The sequence below is a fragment of the Microcaecilia unicolor genome, chromosome 9, assembly GCF_901765095.1.
Source record: "Microcaecilia unicolor chromosome 9, aMicUni1.1, whole genome shotgun sequence".
Taxonomy (NCBI): domain Eukaryota; kingdom Metazoa; phylum Chordata; class Amphibia; order Gymnophiona; family Siphonopidae; genus Microcaecilia; species Microcaecilia unicolor.
In genome coordinates, this window is record NC_044039.1 from 133,648,303 (window position 1) to 133,664,356 (window position 16,054).

At 43.3% G+C, this 16,054-nt stretch overlaps 1 protein-coding gene across 1 annotated transcript in view; it reads right to left on the bottom strand.

Moving 5' to 3' along the window:
- Positions 1–358: 358 nt before the first annotated feature.
- Positions 359–16,054, bottom strand: part of PLEKHD1 (pleckstrin homology and coiled-coil domain containing D1) — a 95,962-nt gene continuing 80,266 nt past the window's right edge. Inside the window, exons 11-13 of the mRNA XM_030215102.1 lie at positions 12,934–13,078; positions 5,066–5,215; positions 359–516 (exon numbers count right to left, since the gene is read on the bottom strand). Of these exons, the coding sequence (XP_030070962.1) occupies positions 359–516; positions 5,066–5,215; positions 12,934–13,078 (453 nt within the window). The remainder of the gene's footprint in view (positions 517–5,065; positions 5,216–12,933; positions 13,079–16,054) is intronic.

Consider the following 16,054-nt stretch of genomic DNA (forward strand, 5'->3'; position numbering starts at 1 on the left):
TTGACAACACCATTATGCTAAAATCAGCACACCAGTACCTGATGTACTTTGAGTTATAACAGAAAGGATTTTCCAAAACTTTACAGGTCTCCTCAAAGAAAGCAGCAATCTAGAAACGAAGGAAATGCAATGATTTTGTTTATTGTGCAGTGTGAACTGAATTACCTTGACAGCATGTACTACTGCTGTAAGAGCCATAAATATTCACAAGAGACATACATGAAAATAAAGTGTAACTAATCCTTTATGTAATGCTGTCCATTGCTCTTTCGGACCCCAGTGCCAAGCACCTTTAATGTCCATACTTGAAGTATAAAAAAGTCTTTCATTGCAAGGTTCTGCTCCATGGGTTCTGAAGTTATTTCTCATCTTGCAGGACAGAACCTTTTTGAGTCATGATTTGATAAATTGTTTCCCGGAAGTGCTGGTCTCTGCTGAGCCGCTTGGCTGCCTCTTTCAGCTCCTCAAAGTTATCCACCTCCGCTGGAGAGACGATGAAGGACTGAGAGTGCCTCACTGTAGGACAAATAGATTATAAGAAAGCAGAAAAATAATCCATTCATACAAGAGACACAAATCATTCAACCAAATAAAATTAAACAACTTAACCGAAAATATATTTTAAAACATATTCAAACAAGTAAAATTATTAATTTTGCCTTTGTTTAATTTCTAAGACGTTATTACCATTTTAATCCTTTGAAAGTTCCTTCAACTTAACCATTTCCACTATTACGAATCAAGGGCCCTTTTTACTAAGCGGTGGTAAGCACAATGTGGGCTTGCTGCTTGCTAAACTGGAAGTACCGCCTGGCTACCACAGTAGCCCAGCAGTACTTTCCACCCCTAGCACGCCGCCATATCTGGTGCTACAAAAATATTTAAAAAAACAGTACTTGCCTGGTTCAGATCCTATCTATCAGACAGGCAATATTCCATAATGATTGGCAGCAACTCATCACCACCATGGACACTGACCTGAGTGGTACCACAAGGATCGATACTCTCACCTATTCTGTTCAATATCTACCTCAAGCCACTAGCTGAGCTGATTTGGTCAATGGACACTCAGTTCTACATCTATGCGGATGATGAGCAACTACTCATACCTATTGAACCTGAGTTACCTACACAGCCTTGAATAAACTGATCACATGTCTAACATCAATCCAAGAATGGGCTAAACACAACAAACTTTGCCTGAACCCAAGTAAAACCGAGCTTCTCTGGGTCCCTAACACAAATGGATACATACCTGACATCAAAATCCCTTTTGGGAAGTATGAACTCCCCCTCAAATCACAAGTCAGAAACCTTGGAATACAGTTAGATTCAACATTTACTCTGTTTCTCCAAATCCAAGCAACCTTCAAGAGCTGCTTCTACTATTTGCGACAGCTACGCTGCCTGTCTCCTTACATCGAGAAGGTAAATCTTATCCCAGTTGTACATGCCATGATAACATCAAGACTGGATTACTGCAATGCACTATACAATGGTCTGACTACAAAGGGCCTGCACCAGCTCCAGTTGATTCAAAATGCAGCAGGAAGACTCATAGAAGGTTGCAAGCGACGTGACCACATCACACCATTTTTTCAAAAACTTCATTGGCTACCAGTACAATACAGGGCTAAATTTAAAATTCTATGTCTGATCTTCAAGGCCCTGAAAGGAAATGGCCCAGAGTATCTGAAGAATAGGATGATCCTCCACATACTGCCAAGGACACTAAGGTCCTCCCAAGGACTTTCACTAACTACACCCTCTCCAAAAGACATTACACGATGTGATACCTGCAAGTGAGCCTTCTCCGGAGTAGCCCCTACACTCTGGAATGCATTGCCTGAAAGGCCCCGCTTAACACAAGACTACCTCTACTGCAGGAAGCAGGTGAAAGCTTGGCTCTTCAACCAACCCTTTAATGGAAGAAGTAACTAACTTGTTAGTCTCACTCACACACACAAGGGTTGACTCGGGCTGCACATATTGCAGCGGGACATGTTTATCCACTCCTACCCTAGCTGAGATAACATTTAACCATCTGACCTCATATGCAACTTTCTTCAAATCAATCACCTTACTTTCTAATTCTTCCTACTTTCTTACTCATCTATATGTTACAACTTTGCCTTACCCTTCACTACCAATTATAATGTTCTAGTACATGTGTTGTGTTGTCATTGCAAGTAGTATACCATGCCATACTTTGTATTGTTGTTTGAATATTTTTACTGCTCTAATTGCCTCCTGCTCATGTTTGATCTATTCTTACTGTACACCGCCTTGAGTGAATTCCTTCAAAAAGGCGGTAAATAAATCCTAATAAATAAATAAATAAATAAATATGTATTTTTGTAGCGCTGGAGTGTACCCGGCAGTAATCGGGCAGTACCACACACTGCCCGGTTACTGCCAGGTTAGCACGGGAGCCCTTACCACCACACCTCAATGGGTTGCGGTAAGGGCTCCCCCCCCCCCCCCCACCGAAATGGCCTCACAGTGAATGCTTTACTTGCCACATGGCCATTTCCTGCAGGAAAGAGCGACTTCTCTTTTACCAGCTGCAGTAAAATGGGGCCTTGACACACGTGAAAAACAGATGCCAATGCCAGTGCAGGCCCCCTTTTGCCGTTGCTTGGTAAAAGGGGCCCCAAGTGTGAAGCACTTATTCTCACAGGGCAGAGACAGGTTGGATTTTCAGGAAATCTACACTGAATATTCATGAAGTATATTTGCATGCCTTTCATGCAAGACTAAGCCAATTTGCATATCTGGGCTACTTTGAACACTGAACTTTTTTTTGTAGCCCTTTAAGGAGCAGAGCTTTCCACCCCTGGTGAAAGTGAATTGGGAAGCCAATCCTTTTCAGAAGGTAACAGGGGTGACATGATAGAGACGTTCAAATATTTGAAAGGTGTTAATCCGCAAACAAACCTTTTTCGGAGACGAGAAGGCGATAGAACTAGAGCACATGAATTGAGGTTGAAGGGGGGCAGACTCAGGAGTAATGTCAGGAAGTAATTTTTCACAGAGCGGGTGGTGGATATGTGGAATGCCCTCCTGCGGGAAGTGGTGGAGATGAAAACGGTAATGGCATTCAAACAAGCGTGGGTATAAACACAAAGGAATCCTGTTTAGAAGGAATGGATCCACGGAATCTTAGCGGAGATTAGGTGGTGACGCTGGTAATTGGGAAGCAAAACCGGTGCTGGGAAGACTTCTATGGTCTACGTCCTGATCGTGACTGAATAGATAGGGATGGGCTGGAGTGTAAATTTTAAGGGGTTTCGATGTTAGCTTCAGAACTTAGTACAAGAACGGTGCTGGGCAATGCCTACGATCCACCCATGCTCCTTCCATGGCCACACCCCTTTTTGAGATCCACATGGTAAAATTTACATGCACCACTGTATAGAATACGCTTAGCAAGTTGTGCATGTAAATTCTAATTAGTGTCAATTAGTGCCGATAAAAGCTTGTTAGTGGCCAGTTATCAGCGCCGATTGGCTTGTTAGGCAAGTAAGTTATGCACGCAATTTGGCCATGCAGCCAAAATTGTGTGCAAACATAGTAACATAGTAAATGATGGCAGATAAAGACCTGTATGGTCCATCCAGTCTGCCCAACAAGATAAACTCAGTTTACATGGTATGTGATACTTTATACCCGAGTTTGCCCTGAGAATGGCAAGGACAAATCAAACTCGGGTATGCCCTAATGCTGGAAAACGCTGGGAAATCTAACGAGAGGTCTGTACCTCTCGTTGGGGCTGCGTGGGCTTGGAAAACGTATAAAAATGTAAAGAAAAAATCGGGAGGGGGCAAAAAACCCCCACGTCCTTAATGGATATCCTTTATGGACGGCCTTGCCCCCCCCCCCCCACCCGAGGTCACCGCCGCCGCTCCCCGCTCCCCCCTCCCCCTCCCCCTGCATTGAAATCAGAACTTTACTCCTTCCTTCCTTCCCCGCCATCCTCCGCCCCCCCCCCCCCGTCGTCTTACGTCAGACGAGAGCGGGCCAGGGAGGAAAGGAGGGAAGTCCGGAGAGGTGATCAGGTGTTGTTGCCGGTGCAGCGCCTTCATACTGAGGTGAGAGGCGCTGTGAGGGCCCGGTAGCAGACGGAGGGGGGCGGGTGGAGGGGGGAAGCGGCGGCGACGACCTCAGGTGGTGGTGGCGGGGCGGGGCCACGGGGGGTGGAGGATGGTGGGGAAGCTGTCATTTCAAGGAAGGAAGGAAGGAAGGAGTAAAGTTCTGATTTCAATGCAGGGGGGAGCGGCGGCGGCGACCTTGGGCGGGGGGGGGGCAAGGACGTCCATAAAGGACGTAGTTTGTTTGTTTTTTTGACGTCCTTGGCATGCGCAGAGCAGCCAGCATAACGCTTGGCTGCTCTGCGCATGCTCTACCGGCCGATTATCCGACGGTTTTACGAAGGATTAGAGAATGTAAGTGAGTTGCAATGAGCAGCTCATTTGCATTCTCTTTCCTTGATGCATAGCCGTTCCCTACCGATTCGCTATGGAATTCGGTACGGAACGGCTGTAACGACGACTTTAGTGCATCCCCCCCCCTGAATATTTAGGTGCCTTATATAGAATTTACCCCATATATGTATAAGAAGAAAACAGCAAGCAGCCTACAGAGTGAATTTAGAGCAGGAGACTTTTAGAAATGTATAATAAAAGGCACCTACATTTCTCTTATAAAATGGTAGAAAAGTATAAAATATTTAAACTGATTTATGACAAAAAGGTCTAGCAATAATATCAAATCAGGAAGCAATAGCTTAGAAACAGAGTCATTAGCATTTTGAACAATTTGGCTGAATGAATTGTTTGTCTGACAGCAGAGCTGCCAAGTTATCCAGTTCCAGGAGACTTACGGGCCAGTCCTGGTTTTGAATGTACATCCCAAAGCAATGTGGGATTTACAGTCTCTGACTCTACCCACTGAAATCGGTGCTGCAGATCCCATAATGAATCAAAACGTGGTTGTCACAAATCTCTCTCAAGGAACTGGGTAACTTGGCGGCTCTGTGAATGGTAAACCCAAGAGTGCCACTTACGGTCATTCCATGAAGAGCTGTGCTTCCGACGCTGAAAGCGGCAGCTCTTGATGCGGCGTGTGGCGGCCTTCTGCATGTACACTGAGTTCTTCATGATGACTGGCTTCTTGGCTTCTATCTCAGCATTGCGTATGCACTCCTCAAAGAACCCTGCCGACATCCAAGTTGGGGGGGGGGGGGGGGGGAAGAGATGGGAAGAAGGGGAAGAATTATTATCAACAGCCACATTGCAAAATGAATTAAGAACATAAGAAAGGCCATTCTGAGTCAGACCAAGGGCTATTCAGATGCAGACGCGGTGGATTACTCCTCGAGGTTATGTAATAACATCATAACTGGCTCCCCAAATACTTTTTATGTATTTACTTGTTTGTTTATTTATGTCATTATGTATTTGTTGATTTGATTAAGCAATTATATTCATTTATTTTTTATTTATTTACATAATTACTTGGCTGGTTTAAACTTAACTGGCTATCTCTGAATAAACTTAAGTTTAAACCAGCCAAAAATATATCGGATATTCAATGCTGGTCACAGGAAATGGCCAGGCCTTGAATATCTGGGCTGGCCACTGACCATGGGAGCTGGGCTCCTTCCTGAGGTCTGACTATGATTGAGGTCTACAAAATCCTGAGTGGTGTAGAACGAGTAGAAGTGAATCAAACTTTTACTCTTTCTAAAAGTACAAAGACTAGAGGATGCTCAATGAAGTTACATGGAAATACTTTTAAAACAAATAGGAGGAAATATTTTTTCACTCAATGAATAGTTAAGCACTGGAACTTGTTGCCAGAGGGTGTGCTAACAGTGGTTAGTGCATCTGGGTTTAAAAAGGTTTGGACAAATTCCTGGAGGAAAAGTCCATAGTCTGCTATTGAGACAGACATACAGGAAGCCACTGCTTGCCCTGGGATTGGTTGCATGGAATGTTGCTATTGTTTGGGTTTCTGCCAGGTACATGTGACCTGGATTGGCCACTGTTGGAAACAGGATACTGGGCTAGATGGACCATTGGTCTGACCCAGTATGGCTATTCTTACGTTCTTATGTTCTTAAGTGCTGCTGAATATTGATGACTGGCCTGGTTTATCCAGGCTGGAGCATCTTGGGCCTCCTTAAACCCTTTTAAATACTGGGCCCTATGTGGGTTTTTCTGAAGCTTAGGTGCACTTATGTACATCTGTTTCATGGCTGGCATAATTGCTGAAAACTAACTTATAGATGTATATTTTCAGCGTTATCCTAGTATTGTATAAATGAAAGTAGGCACCTACATTTCTTTGTAGAATCAGCTCCAACCAGGTGCTCAGTTATACAGTGGTGGAAATAAGTATTTGATCCCTTGCTGATTTTGTAAGTTTGCCCACTGACAAAGACATGAGCAGCCCATAATTGAAGGGTAGGTTATTGGTAACAGTGAGAGATAGCACATCACAAATTAAATCCGGAAAATCACATTGTGGAAAGTATATGAATTTATTTGCATTCTGCAGAGGGAAATAAGTATTTAATCCCTCTGGCAAACAAGACCTAATACTTGGTGGCAAAACCCTTGTTGGCAAGCACAGCGGTCAGACGTCTTCTGTAGTTGATGATGAGGTTTGCACACATGTCAGGAGGAATTTTGGTCCACTCCTCTTTGCAGATCATCTCTAAATCATTAAGAGTTCTGGGCTGTCGCTTGGCAACTCGCAGCTTCAGCTCCCTCCATAAGTTTTCAATGGGATTAAGGTCTGGTGACTGGCTAGGCCACTCCATGACCCTAATGTGCTTCTTCCTGAGCCACTCCTTTGTTGCCTTGGCTGTATGTTTTGGGTCATTGTCGTGCTGGAAGACCCAGCCACGACCCATTTTTAAGGCCCTGGCGGAGGGAAGGAGGTTGTCACTCAGAATTGTACGGTACATGGCCCCATCCATTCTCCCATTGATGCGGTGAAGTAGTCCTGTGCCCTTAGCAGAGAAACACCCCCCAAAAAAAACATTTCCACCTCCATGCTTGACAGTGGGGACGGTGTTCTTTGGGTCATAGGCAGCATTTCTCTTCCTCCAAACACGGCGAGTTGAGTTCATGCCAAAGAGCTCAATTTTTGTCTCATCTGACCACAGCACCTTCTCCCAATCACTCTCGGCATCATCCAGGTGTTCACTGGCAAACTTCAGACGGGCCGTCACATGTGCCTTCCGGAGCAGGGGGACCTTGCGGGCACTGCAGGATTGCAATCCGTTATGTCGTAATGTGTTACCAATGGTTTTCGTGGTGACAGTGGTCCCAGCTGCCTTGAGATCATTGACAAGTTCCCCCCTTGTAGTTGTAGGCTGATTTCTAACCTTCCTCATGATCAAGGATACCCCACGAGGTGAGATTTTGCGTGGAGCCCCAGATCTTTGTCGATTGACAGTCATTTTGTACTTCTTCCATTTTCTTACTATGGCACCAACAGTTGTCTCCTTCTCGCCCAGCGTCTTACTGATGGTTTTGTAGCCCATTCCAGCCTTGTGCAGGTGTATGATCTTGTCCCTGACATCCTTAGACAGCTCCTTGCTCTTGGCCATTTTGTAGAGGTTAGAGTCTGACTGATTCACTGAGTCTGTGGACAGGTGTCTTTCATACAGGTGACCATTGCCGACAGCTGTCTGTCATGCAGGTAACGAGTTGATTTGGAGCATCTACCTGGTCTGTAGGGGCCAGATCTCTTACTGGTTGGTGGGGGATCAAATACTTATTTCCCTCTGCAGAATGCAAATAAATTCATATACTTTCCACAATGTGATTTTCCGGATTTAATTTGTGATGTGCTATCTCTCACTGTTACCAATAACCTACCCTTCAATTATGGGCTGCTCATGTCTTTGTCAGTGGGCAAACTTACAAAATCAGCAAGGGATCAAATACTTATTTCCACCACTGTAGAATTATCCCTAGAAATACAGTATTGCTGAAAATCCACCTAATCTAAATGTGTACTTTGTACAAATTAGCAGATATCACTGAATGTCCCATTTTAAAATTGACCCACTGAGATAAGAAATAATTATCTTTGTTTTTTGAATTTCCCCAAACAATTTGCGACTTCTCCAAGAGATATGTTAAGGAAATACATAAAGGATATATTGGGAGTGGCCGAAGAGGCCATCCCCCCGTTTTCTCAAATATATTATCTGCCAACAAAAACAAAAGAGAATCAAATTTCTCAAGAATTAGTTCAGCGATTCTGGAAGCTTCTGATAGTGAAACGGTAACACGGTTGACTTTGATTGCAATTGTGGCATTAACTCCAGATAAAAACTGGCTAATGAGACTATTCTTTCAGAATAGGGAAAAAAGTTTTCTTGGACTGAAAATTTGTGTTTTTCCTGATGTTACTAAAGACACTCAGAAGCGTAGACAACAATTCCTTATGATGAAGCCAGGGGTACTTCATTTGGGGGTGACATTTTTTCTAAGATATCCTTGCAAGTGTGTTGTTAAATATCAGATGAATAAGTATGTTTTTTTGATCCTCCTCAACTCACTGCCTTTTTAACAGTTAAGGGGTCTACTGGGAGGGGTGGGAATAGCTCTGTGTAATAATTTACTGGTACCTTTTGGGAATCAGACTCAGCAAATTCCTGTTTTGTTTTCTAGATAAATAATTTAAATATCCATATATGTAACATTTTGAATCCCAATTGTGGATGAGTATATTCTGATGAGATATTTTCTTTATATTTTTTCTTCTTTAATATAAAATTTCACATTTTATATAATGAAAACCAGATAACTTTTCTATACAAGTGTTATACTTGATTATAATTTAAAATTCTATTAAAAAAATTTTTTTTGACCCACTGGTTTTCAAAATATCTAAATAAACTATTCATCAGGTGTATCTGCATACTAAGACAGGGTATGCCAGAGAACGGCTTTAGGAGGAGGCTCTATATTCTGAATCAGAGAAGGGTGGGGAACCAATGGGGAAAAAAAAATCAAACAGTGATTTGGCAATTAAGAGAAGTACTATAACGTTGGGTATAACTTGGATTTCTTCAAAGCAGTCTGAATTGGGTCCCTGAGGGTTGCGTCATATGTAGCGGGTGGGGCAGGACTCCATGTCACCCAAATCCAATAACTAGACAGCTATATGAGAACAGCGCAGAACAGAGAGGTTGTCAGGACTTGAGGAGGCAAGTTGTTAGAAGGAAACTGTCTAAAGATGCAGCAGACATCCCTAAGGCTAAGGTTTGGAACAGTCTGACCTAGCTAAGAAATCCTAGGAGTCATAGAGATGTATTTTCACAGCACTTAGACTTACAAAATTACATAGAGGGGCATAGTCGAAAGGGGCGCCCAAGTTTTCCTGAGGGCGTCCTCGTAGGACGTCCCCGTGAATGGGCGGGGAAACCCGTATTATAGAAACAAGATGGGCGTCCATCCTTCATTTCGATAACACGTTCGGGGACAACCAAATCTCAACATTTAGGTCGACCTTAGAGATGGTTGTCTCCGGTTTTCGGCAATAATGGAAACTGAGGACGCCCATCTCAAAAATGACCAAATCTAACTCATTTGGTCATGGGAGGAGCCAGCATTTGTAGTGCACTGGTCCCCCTCACATGCCAGGACACCAACCGGGCACCCTGGGGGGCACTGCAGTGGACTAACTGATGCACTAACTGAACAGAAAAAGCCCTTCCCTTACCGATCCCTTAGCAATTTGGAAAGGAACGGGCATGCATGAAGGAAATCGCATACAGTCTGTGCCAGAGCCGGTGGTGGGAGGCGGGACGGTGGTTGGGAGGCGGGGATAATGCTGGGCAGACTTATACGGTCTGTGCCAGAGCTGGTGGTGGGAGGCGGGGCTGGTGGTTGGGAGGCAGGGATAGTGCTGGGCAGACTTATACGGTCTGTGCCCTGAAGAGGACAGGTACAAATCAAGGTAGGGTATACACAAAAAGTAGCACATATGAGTTTATCTTGTTGGGCAGACTGGATGGACCATGCAGGTCTTTTTCTGCCGTCATCTACTATGTTACTATGTTTTACAATGCATGCAAATGAGCTGCTCACTGTCAGCTCATTTGCACACGATTTCCTTCCTAAGGAGGGGAAGCTAGTGCAGAGCAGCCAAGCATTATGCGTGGCTGCTTTGAGCATGCCAAAGATGGCTTCATACATGCAGACAAGCTGCATGTATAATAGCCGTCTACAACCTTAAATAAATTGCCGTCTACAACCTTAAAAAAATACAAGTCCAGGTGAAAATGTCCAAGTGCTCGTCAGGGACGTCTTTTTTTTTTTTTTTTAAGAGTATGGGTGAAGGTGAAGGATGTCCAAAATGTGGATGTTTCTGTGAGAAAGACGTCCATGCCTTTGCCACCCCCTTTATTTATTTGGATTTTGGATCACGAGTAGCAGCAGTGGGATTTGAACTGGTCACTTCTGGATTGCAAGACCAGTACTCTAACCACGCCACTCCACTCCCTTGAAATTTGGCCATCCCTTTGGGGGGTGGGGGCAGTTCAGGATGTCCAAAATGTTTGAAAGAAGGACGTCCATGCCTTTGCTATGCCTCCGCTGACACACACATACCTCCCCCCCAGGGACCTGCAAACTGCTGCGATGGATCTGAGTATGACATTTCAGGCTGGCAAAAAAAGTTTTTAAAGTTGTTTTTTTCGGGGTGGGAGGTGGTTATTGACCACTGGGGGAATCAGGGGAGGTCATCCCCGATTCCCTCCAGGGTCATCTGGTCAGTTCAGGCACCTTTTTGAGGCTTGGTCGTAAGAAAAAATGGACCAAGTAAAGTCGGCCAAGTGCTCGTCAGGGACGCCCTTCTGTTTTCCATTATCGCTCGAGTTCGCCCATCTGTTAGGCATGCCCCAGTCCTGCCTTCGCTACGCCTCCAACACGCCCCCAGGAACTTTGGTTGTCCCCGCGACGGGAAGCAGTTGGGGACGCCCAAAATCAGCTTTCTATTATGCCGATTTGGGCGACCCTGAGAGAAGGACGCCTATCTCCCGATTTGTGTCGAAAGATGGGCACCCTTCTTTCGAAAATAAGCCTGCTAGTAACCTATGGAACTTTGTAAGTCTAAGTGCTTTGAACGTGATCCCCATGGTCACTTAACATTTTAACGCCGAGAGTGTTAGAGGGAACATTTTTGTTTTTCATTTATTTATAAAACTTTGTTAGCCCACCAGTCCTTTATCGCTTCGTAGCAGTGTACAACACAAAGCCAAGTCAAAATAATAGCACCATTCTTTCCCAAATGTCTTTCATTCCTCCCCATTCCAAAAGACCATCCTCTGTAAGACACAAATGACCAAATTCTATATATGGCACCTAAAAAATCAGCACAGAAAAAAAAACACGATTAACACTATTCTATAAATTTCACCTAAAGATAGGTTTATAGAATATGTGCAGTGCTCGTTCCTGCGCCAATTAAAATCTGGAGTAGAAGCACATGACTAATTTAGGCGCAGATCAGTCATATTCTACAACACTGCACATACATTTTAGGAACGCCCGTGAACTGCCCATGCCCTTCCATGACCTTGCCCCTTTTGAGAGACGCGCGGTCCGATTTACGCGCATTGCTTTATAGAATATGCTTAGCGAGCTATGCATGGAAATCCTAATTAGTGCCAATTAATACCGATAATTGCTTGTTACCATCCAGTTATTGGCGCTGATTAGCTTATTACCTAATTAAGTTCCACGCACAAATTGGCTATGATTTGTCCTCGAACTCTCATCATCATATATAGAATCCCCAGGAAAAAGGGAAGTTCTATAAAAGAGCACCTACCAGAGGCAATAAGGATCATGGCCCCTCCCCCCACCTCACATGTGGCAGAGATTATTGGTTCTGTATCTGTCATAATATCTTTAAAACTCACTATAGACAAAAACCTAATGTAGAACTATACAAAATCATTAAATCAAGCTAGTGGTGCATCCGAGGTATAAATTTGGAAATCTCTCCATGTTGTTTTGTTTTCTGAATGCTGCTGAAGCTTTTAGGGTAGTGGTTACTCAAACTTTTCTCAGTTGAGACACACATGATGGACAATGCTCACATATGTGACACACCAAATACATGACCTTCACAGACTTTTGGTCTGACACAGTACAGCAGTTCTTATGAATTAAAAGTAAATATGCTCTGCATCCACAAAAATCCAATAACCCTCCCCAACAGCAAATGCATATCATAACTAGGAAATTTCTCCATGAAAGCCACCAAACAAACAATATTCTGATTCTCATGTCATCTGAGCAATAGCAACATAAATCCCTCCACTGAAATAATACAAAACCTGAAAAACTGTAATTCAGCATACATGTAGCAAACATGTCATACAACATTAACACTAATCCTATGATTCAAACTGCAAGAACCTTACCTATGAATAGGCAGCACTACAGATATTACACTGTGCCCTAAAACACCAATACACTACACTACAGGTAAAAAGTACAAGTGGAGCAGCTACAGATCTCTACACAGAAGCTAAATGCAATCAGAATACCACACCTCAGTCACACTCAAAACACAGACAGGCCCTCACCAAATACACAACAAAAGATCACATATTATAAATAGAAATATGAAGACAAAAATTGAATTGGGAACCCCAATAAATCAAACTTAGCATGTACTGCAAAACTGAAGAAGTAAAAACAGAAATGCGTATTTCATCTTAAGGCTAAACATACCGCCATTTGCAATGCACATTTCCCAAAGACAATATATTCCAGATTAGGCCTTTCTAAACCTACTAAAGTTGAATAGTAAGTGATAAAAGTTTTCCCTTTGCATACCCCTCTTTATTCTGTGGTACGTTTGCTAGTAGAGGCGATGGGTGGGCAGCTGACTTACTTTTCAAATGACTGACGTTGGCTTTCATTTGTTCTTCCTTCTCCTTGTTGCGGTCGTGAGAATTCAGACCTTGCTCTAAACTCCTCAGGGCCTCCTCAGCCTCCCTGAGTCTTTTCTCTAGATCCATGCGAACTTTCATCTCAGCCTAGAAAAATGAACGAAAAGATGGGTAGAGAGTGAATATGATAAGAGACATTTAAATATCTTCATTAATGCACGAGGCAGTCTATTTCAGCTACTACTACTACTACTACTTATCGTTTCTATAGCGCTACAAGGCATACGCAGCGCTGTACAAAAAAAAAGACAGTCCCTGCTCAAAGAGCTTACAATCTAGATAAGACAGGCAGACAGACAGAACAAATAAGGGTAAGGGAATAAAGAGGTGAGGATAAAAGGACAGGGCAAGTGAGCAGTCTGAAAGAAAACTCAGGAATGAGAGGGCATAGGAAGAAATTAAAAAGTTTTAGACGCAGAAGTAATCTAAGGAAATACTTTTTACAGAGAGGGTGGTGGATATGTGGAATGGCTTCCCAGCGGAGATGGTGGAGACAAGACTGTTTCTTAATTCAAGATAGCGTGGGACAAGCATGTGGGATCTCTTAGGGACAGGAGGAAATAGTGGATGATGTGGATGGGCAGACTGGATGGGCCATTTGGCCTTTATCTGCCATTTTGTTTCTATTTATCCTATGTATTAAAATGTGTAGTTCACCTAGCAAAAAATGTTCAAAGGGATTCCAACCATAGGCGCCCCGTATAAGAGGCTTGGGGAGGCTAAGCCTCCCCAGCCCAATCATGGACTTCCTTTGGCTGCTGCCCTCACAAACGCAGCACTTTTGTCAGATAGCTCTCCCTCCTTCCTTCCCACTCTTGCCGCCTTGCTGGCTTCCCGATCGGCAGCCCTCCTCCCGCGCGAGCGCACATTTTAACCTTTTACTTTCTGTGGCAGCGACGTCAATCAAGAAAAAGGCACTACAGGCTCGCCTCCGGCTCCAGCTTCTCCCTTCACACAGTGTCCCGCCTTCTGCGATGATGCATTTCCTGTTTCTGCGAAGGCGGGACACTGTGAAGGGAGAAGCTGGAGGCGAGCCTGTAATGCCTTTTTCATGATTGACGCCGCTGCCATGGTCACTTTTTGGTTTGTGGCCACTTTTTGGTTTGTAGCTGTTGCCTTCACTACCTTCTCTTCGTGCTGACAGTCTTCTGCTGGCTTCCACCTCAACCACACAGCTACAGAACAACCCCCAAAGCCAGTTGTGCTCCCAGGGTTCTCTCTCTTGCTAGCCATCCTTCAAAAAAATTGCAGCCATCAGAAGGACAGTAACTTTTTTTCCCTCTTTTTTTTTAAACCTCTGATTACACAGGGATGAAAAGAAGGAGGCAGAGGGCTATTAAGAGGGTAAGAGACAAACAAAAGTGAGAAGTCATTGATGGAGGTGTGAGAGGTTAGAAATGGGGAAGCAAAAGTGGGGTAGGAGTGTAGATAAGGGGTGTGAAGGGATGAGAGGAAGATGAATGTAGATGAGTCTAGGAAGAGGATGAGCACAAAGAGTGGAAATGGGGAACTAAAAAGTAGCTGAAAGACAAGGGAATAGGAGGCTGACAAAGAATGAGAGACATGAAAATGGGAGAACTAGAGAGGTAAGTGGAGGGAGACTGAGGACTGGAGGAGGGATAAAAACATAGATAAGAAACAAAGATCAGTGTCAGAGACAGATATAGGAGAGAAAGGAAAAGAAAGGAGTTGGGCGTCATGAAGAAACAAAATGGAAATAAGATCTTGAAAAAGGACATGGTGAGAGAAAAAATATCAAATGGAAAGAAGACACTGCATAAAACAGAAGACACTAATAGAAAAACTAAATGATCAGACAGCAAAGGTAGAAAACATTTTTTATTCAGAATTTATTAATTGGAATATGTCAGCTTTTGGAAATGTGCATCTGTGATATTTTGCATGTAAGTTTCAATTTTTCTAGTATTGCTGCATGCTGAGTCTGACTTCTTGAGGTAACTTTCCAGTTCAGTATTTTGCCTTCATATCTGTTGTGTCGTGTATTTCATGTGTGATCAAGGTGCAGTATTCTGCTAGCGAGTAGTATTTGCAGCTCTTTTTGTTTGTGTTTTTTTTTTGTTTCACTAGGTTGTTTCACTAGGTGTTTTAGAGCCCAGTGTAATTATAGTGCTGCCTTTCTATGCATAAGGTTGTAGCTCGTCCTGTCCTTGGAATTAGTGCTGTTATGGTTTGGTAAGGTTATGAGTGTGTTTTTGCACAAGTTTGTGTATAGTGTTTTGCGGTGGAGAGATTGTGTATTGGCCTGTGTGGTGCCACTGAGGTGGCACCAAAACATCAGAAAGGGTTTTAGAGCCTAAATCATGACACACTACCTCTTGAAGGATCTACATATGGTCGTTAATAAAAGGAGCTCATTGTGAACATTATCCACCCTAAAAGGATGTTCAATGGCTCTACATGAGAATTGTGATATCATGATCCCTTGTTTCATATTGTTGACGGTCTGCATTTTCCGTATGGGTGGTATATTGGTGTATTAGGTTCTGCCCAGTGTAATATTTATGGTACAGTAAGGTTCTGAGTGTGTTTTTGCACAATGTTGTGCATAGTGTTTTGCAGTTGAGCAATTGTGGTTAGTATATGCTTTGAGCAACCACTTTATTCTTTGACATATGATACATATCTAATATTTAAATTTAATAAAAGGTATTAATTGTGACTATTATTTTTACTTATTTTTTTTCTGTGTGTTGTCAGACAGTTATGGAGGTAAGCTCCGCCCCTGGCCCCACCCCTAACCCCGCCCCCTTGAGCCTCCCCAAACAGTTGGGCCACCGACCGCCTATGATTCCAACCATTCATAAAATAACATTAAATGAGACAAGATAACATGGAACAAAAACATTGTCCATCCCCCCTCCCCCCCCAGAAAAGTAGCAGACATTCTTTCCCCTAATACGTTATCCAAAAGCCTTTCTAGATAGATGAACCTTCAAACATCATTCAAAATGAAGAATGATAGACAGAATTCTTAAGAAGGCCCTGGTTATGAAGAATCTTGCAGGGAAGCTTCATAGAAGCAGGGACTTGAGAAATTGTTAC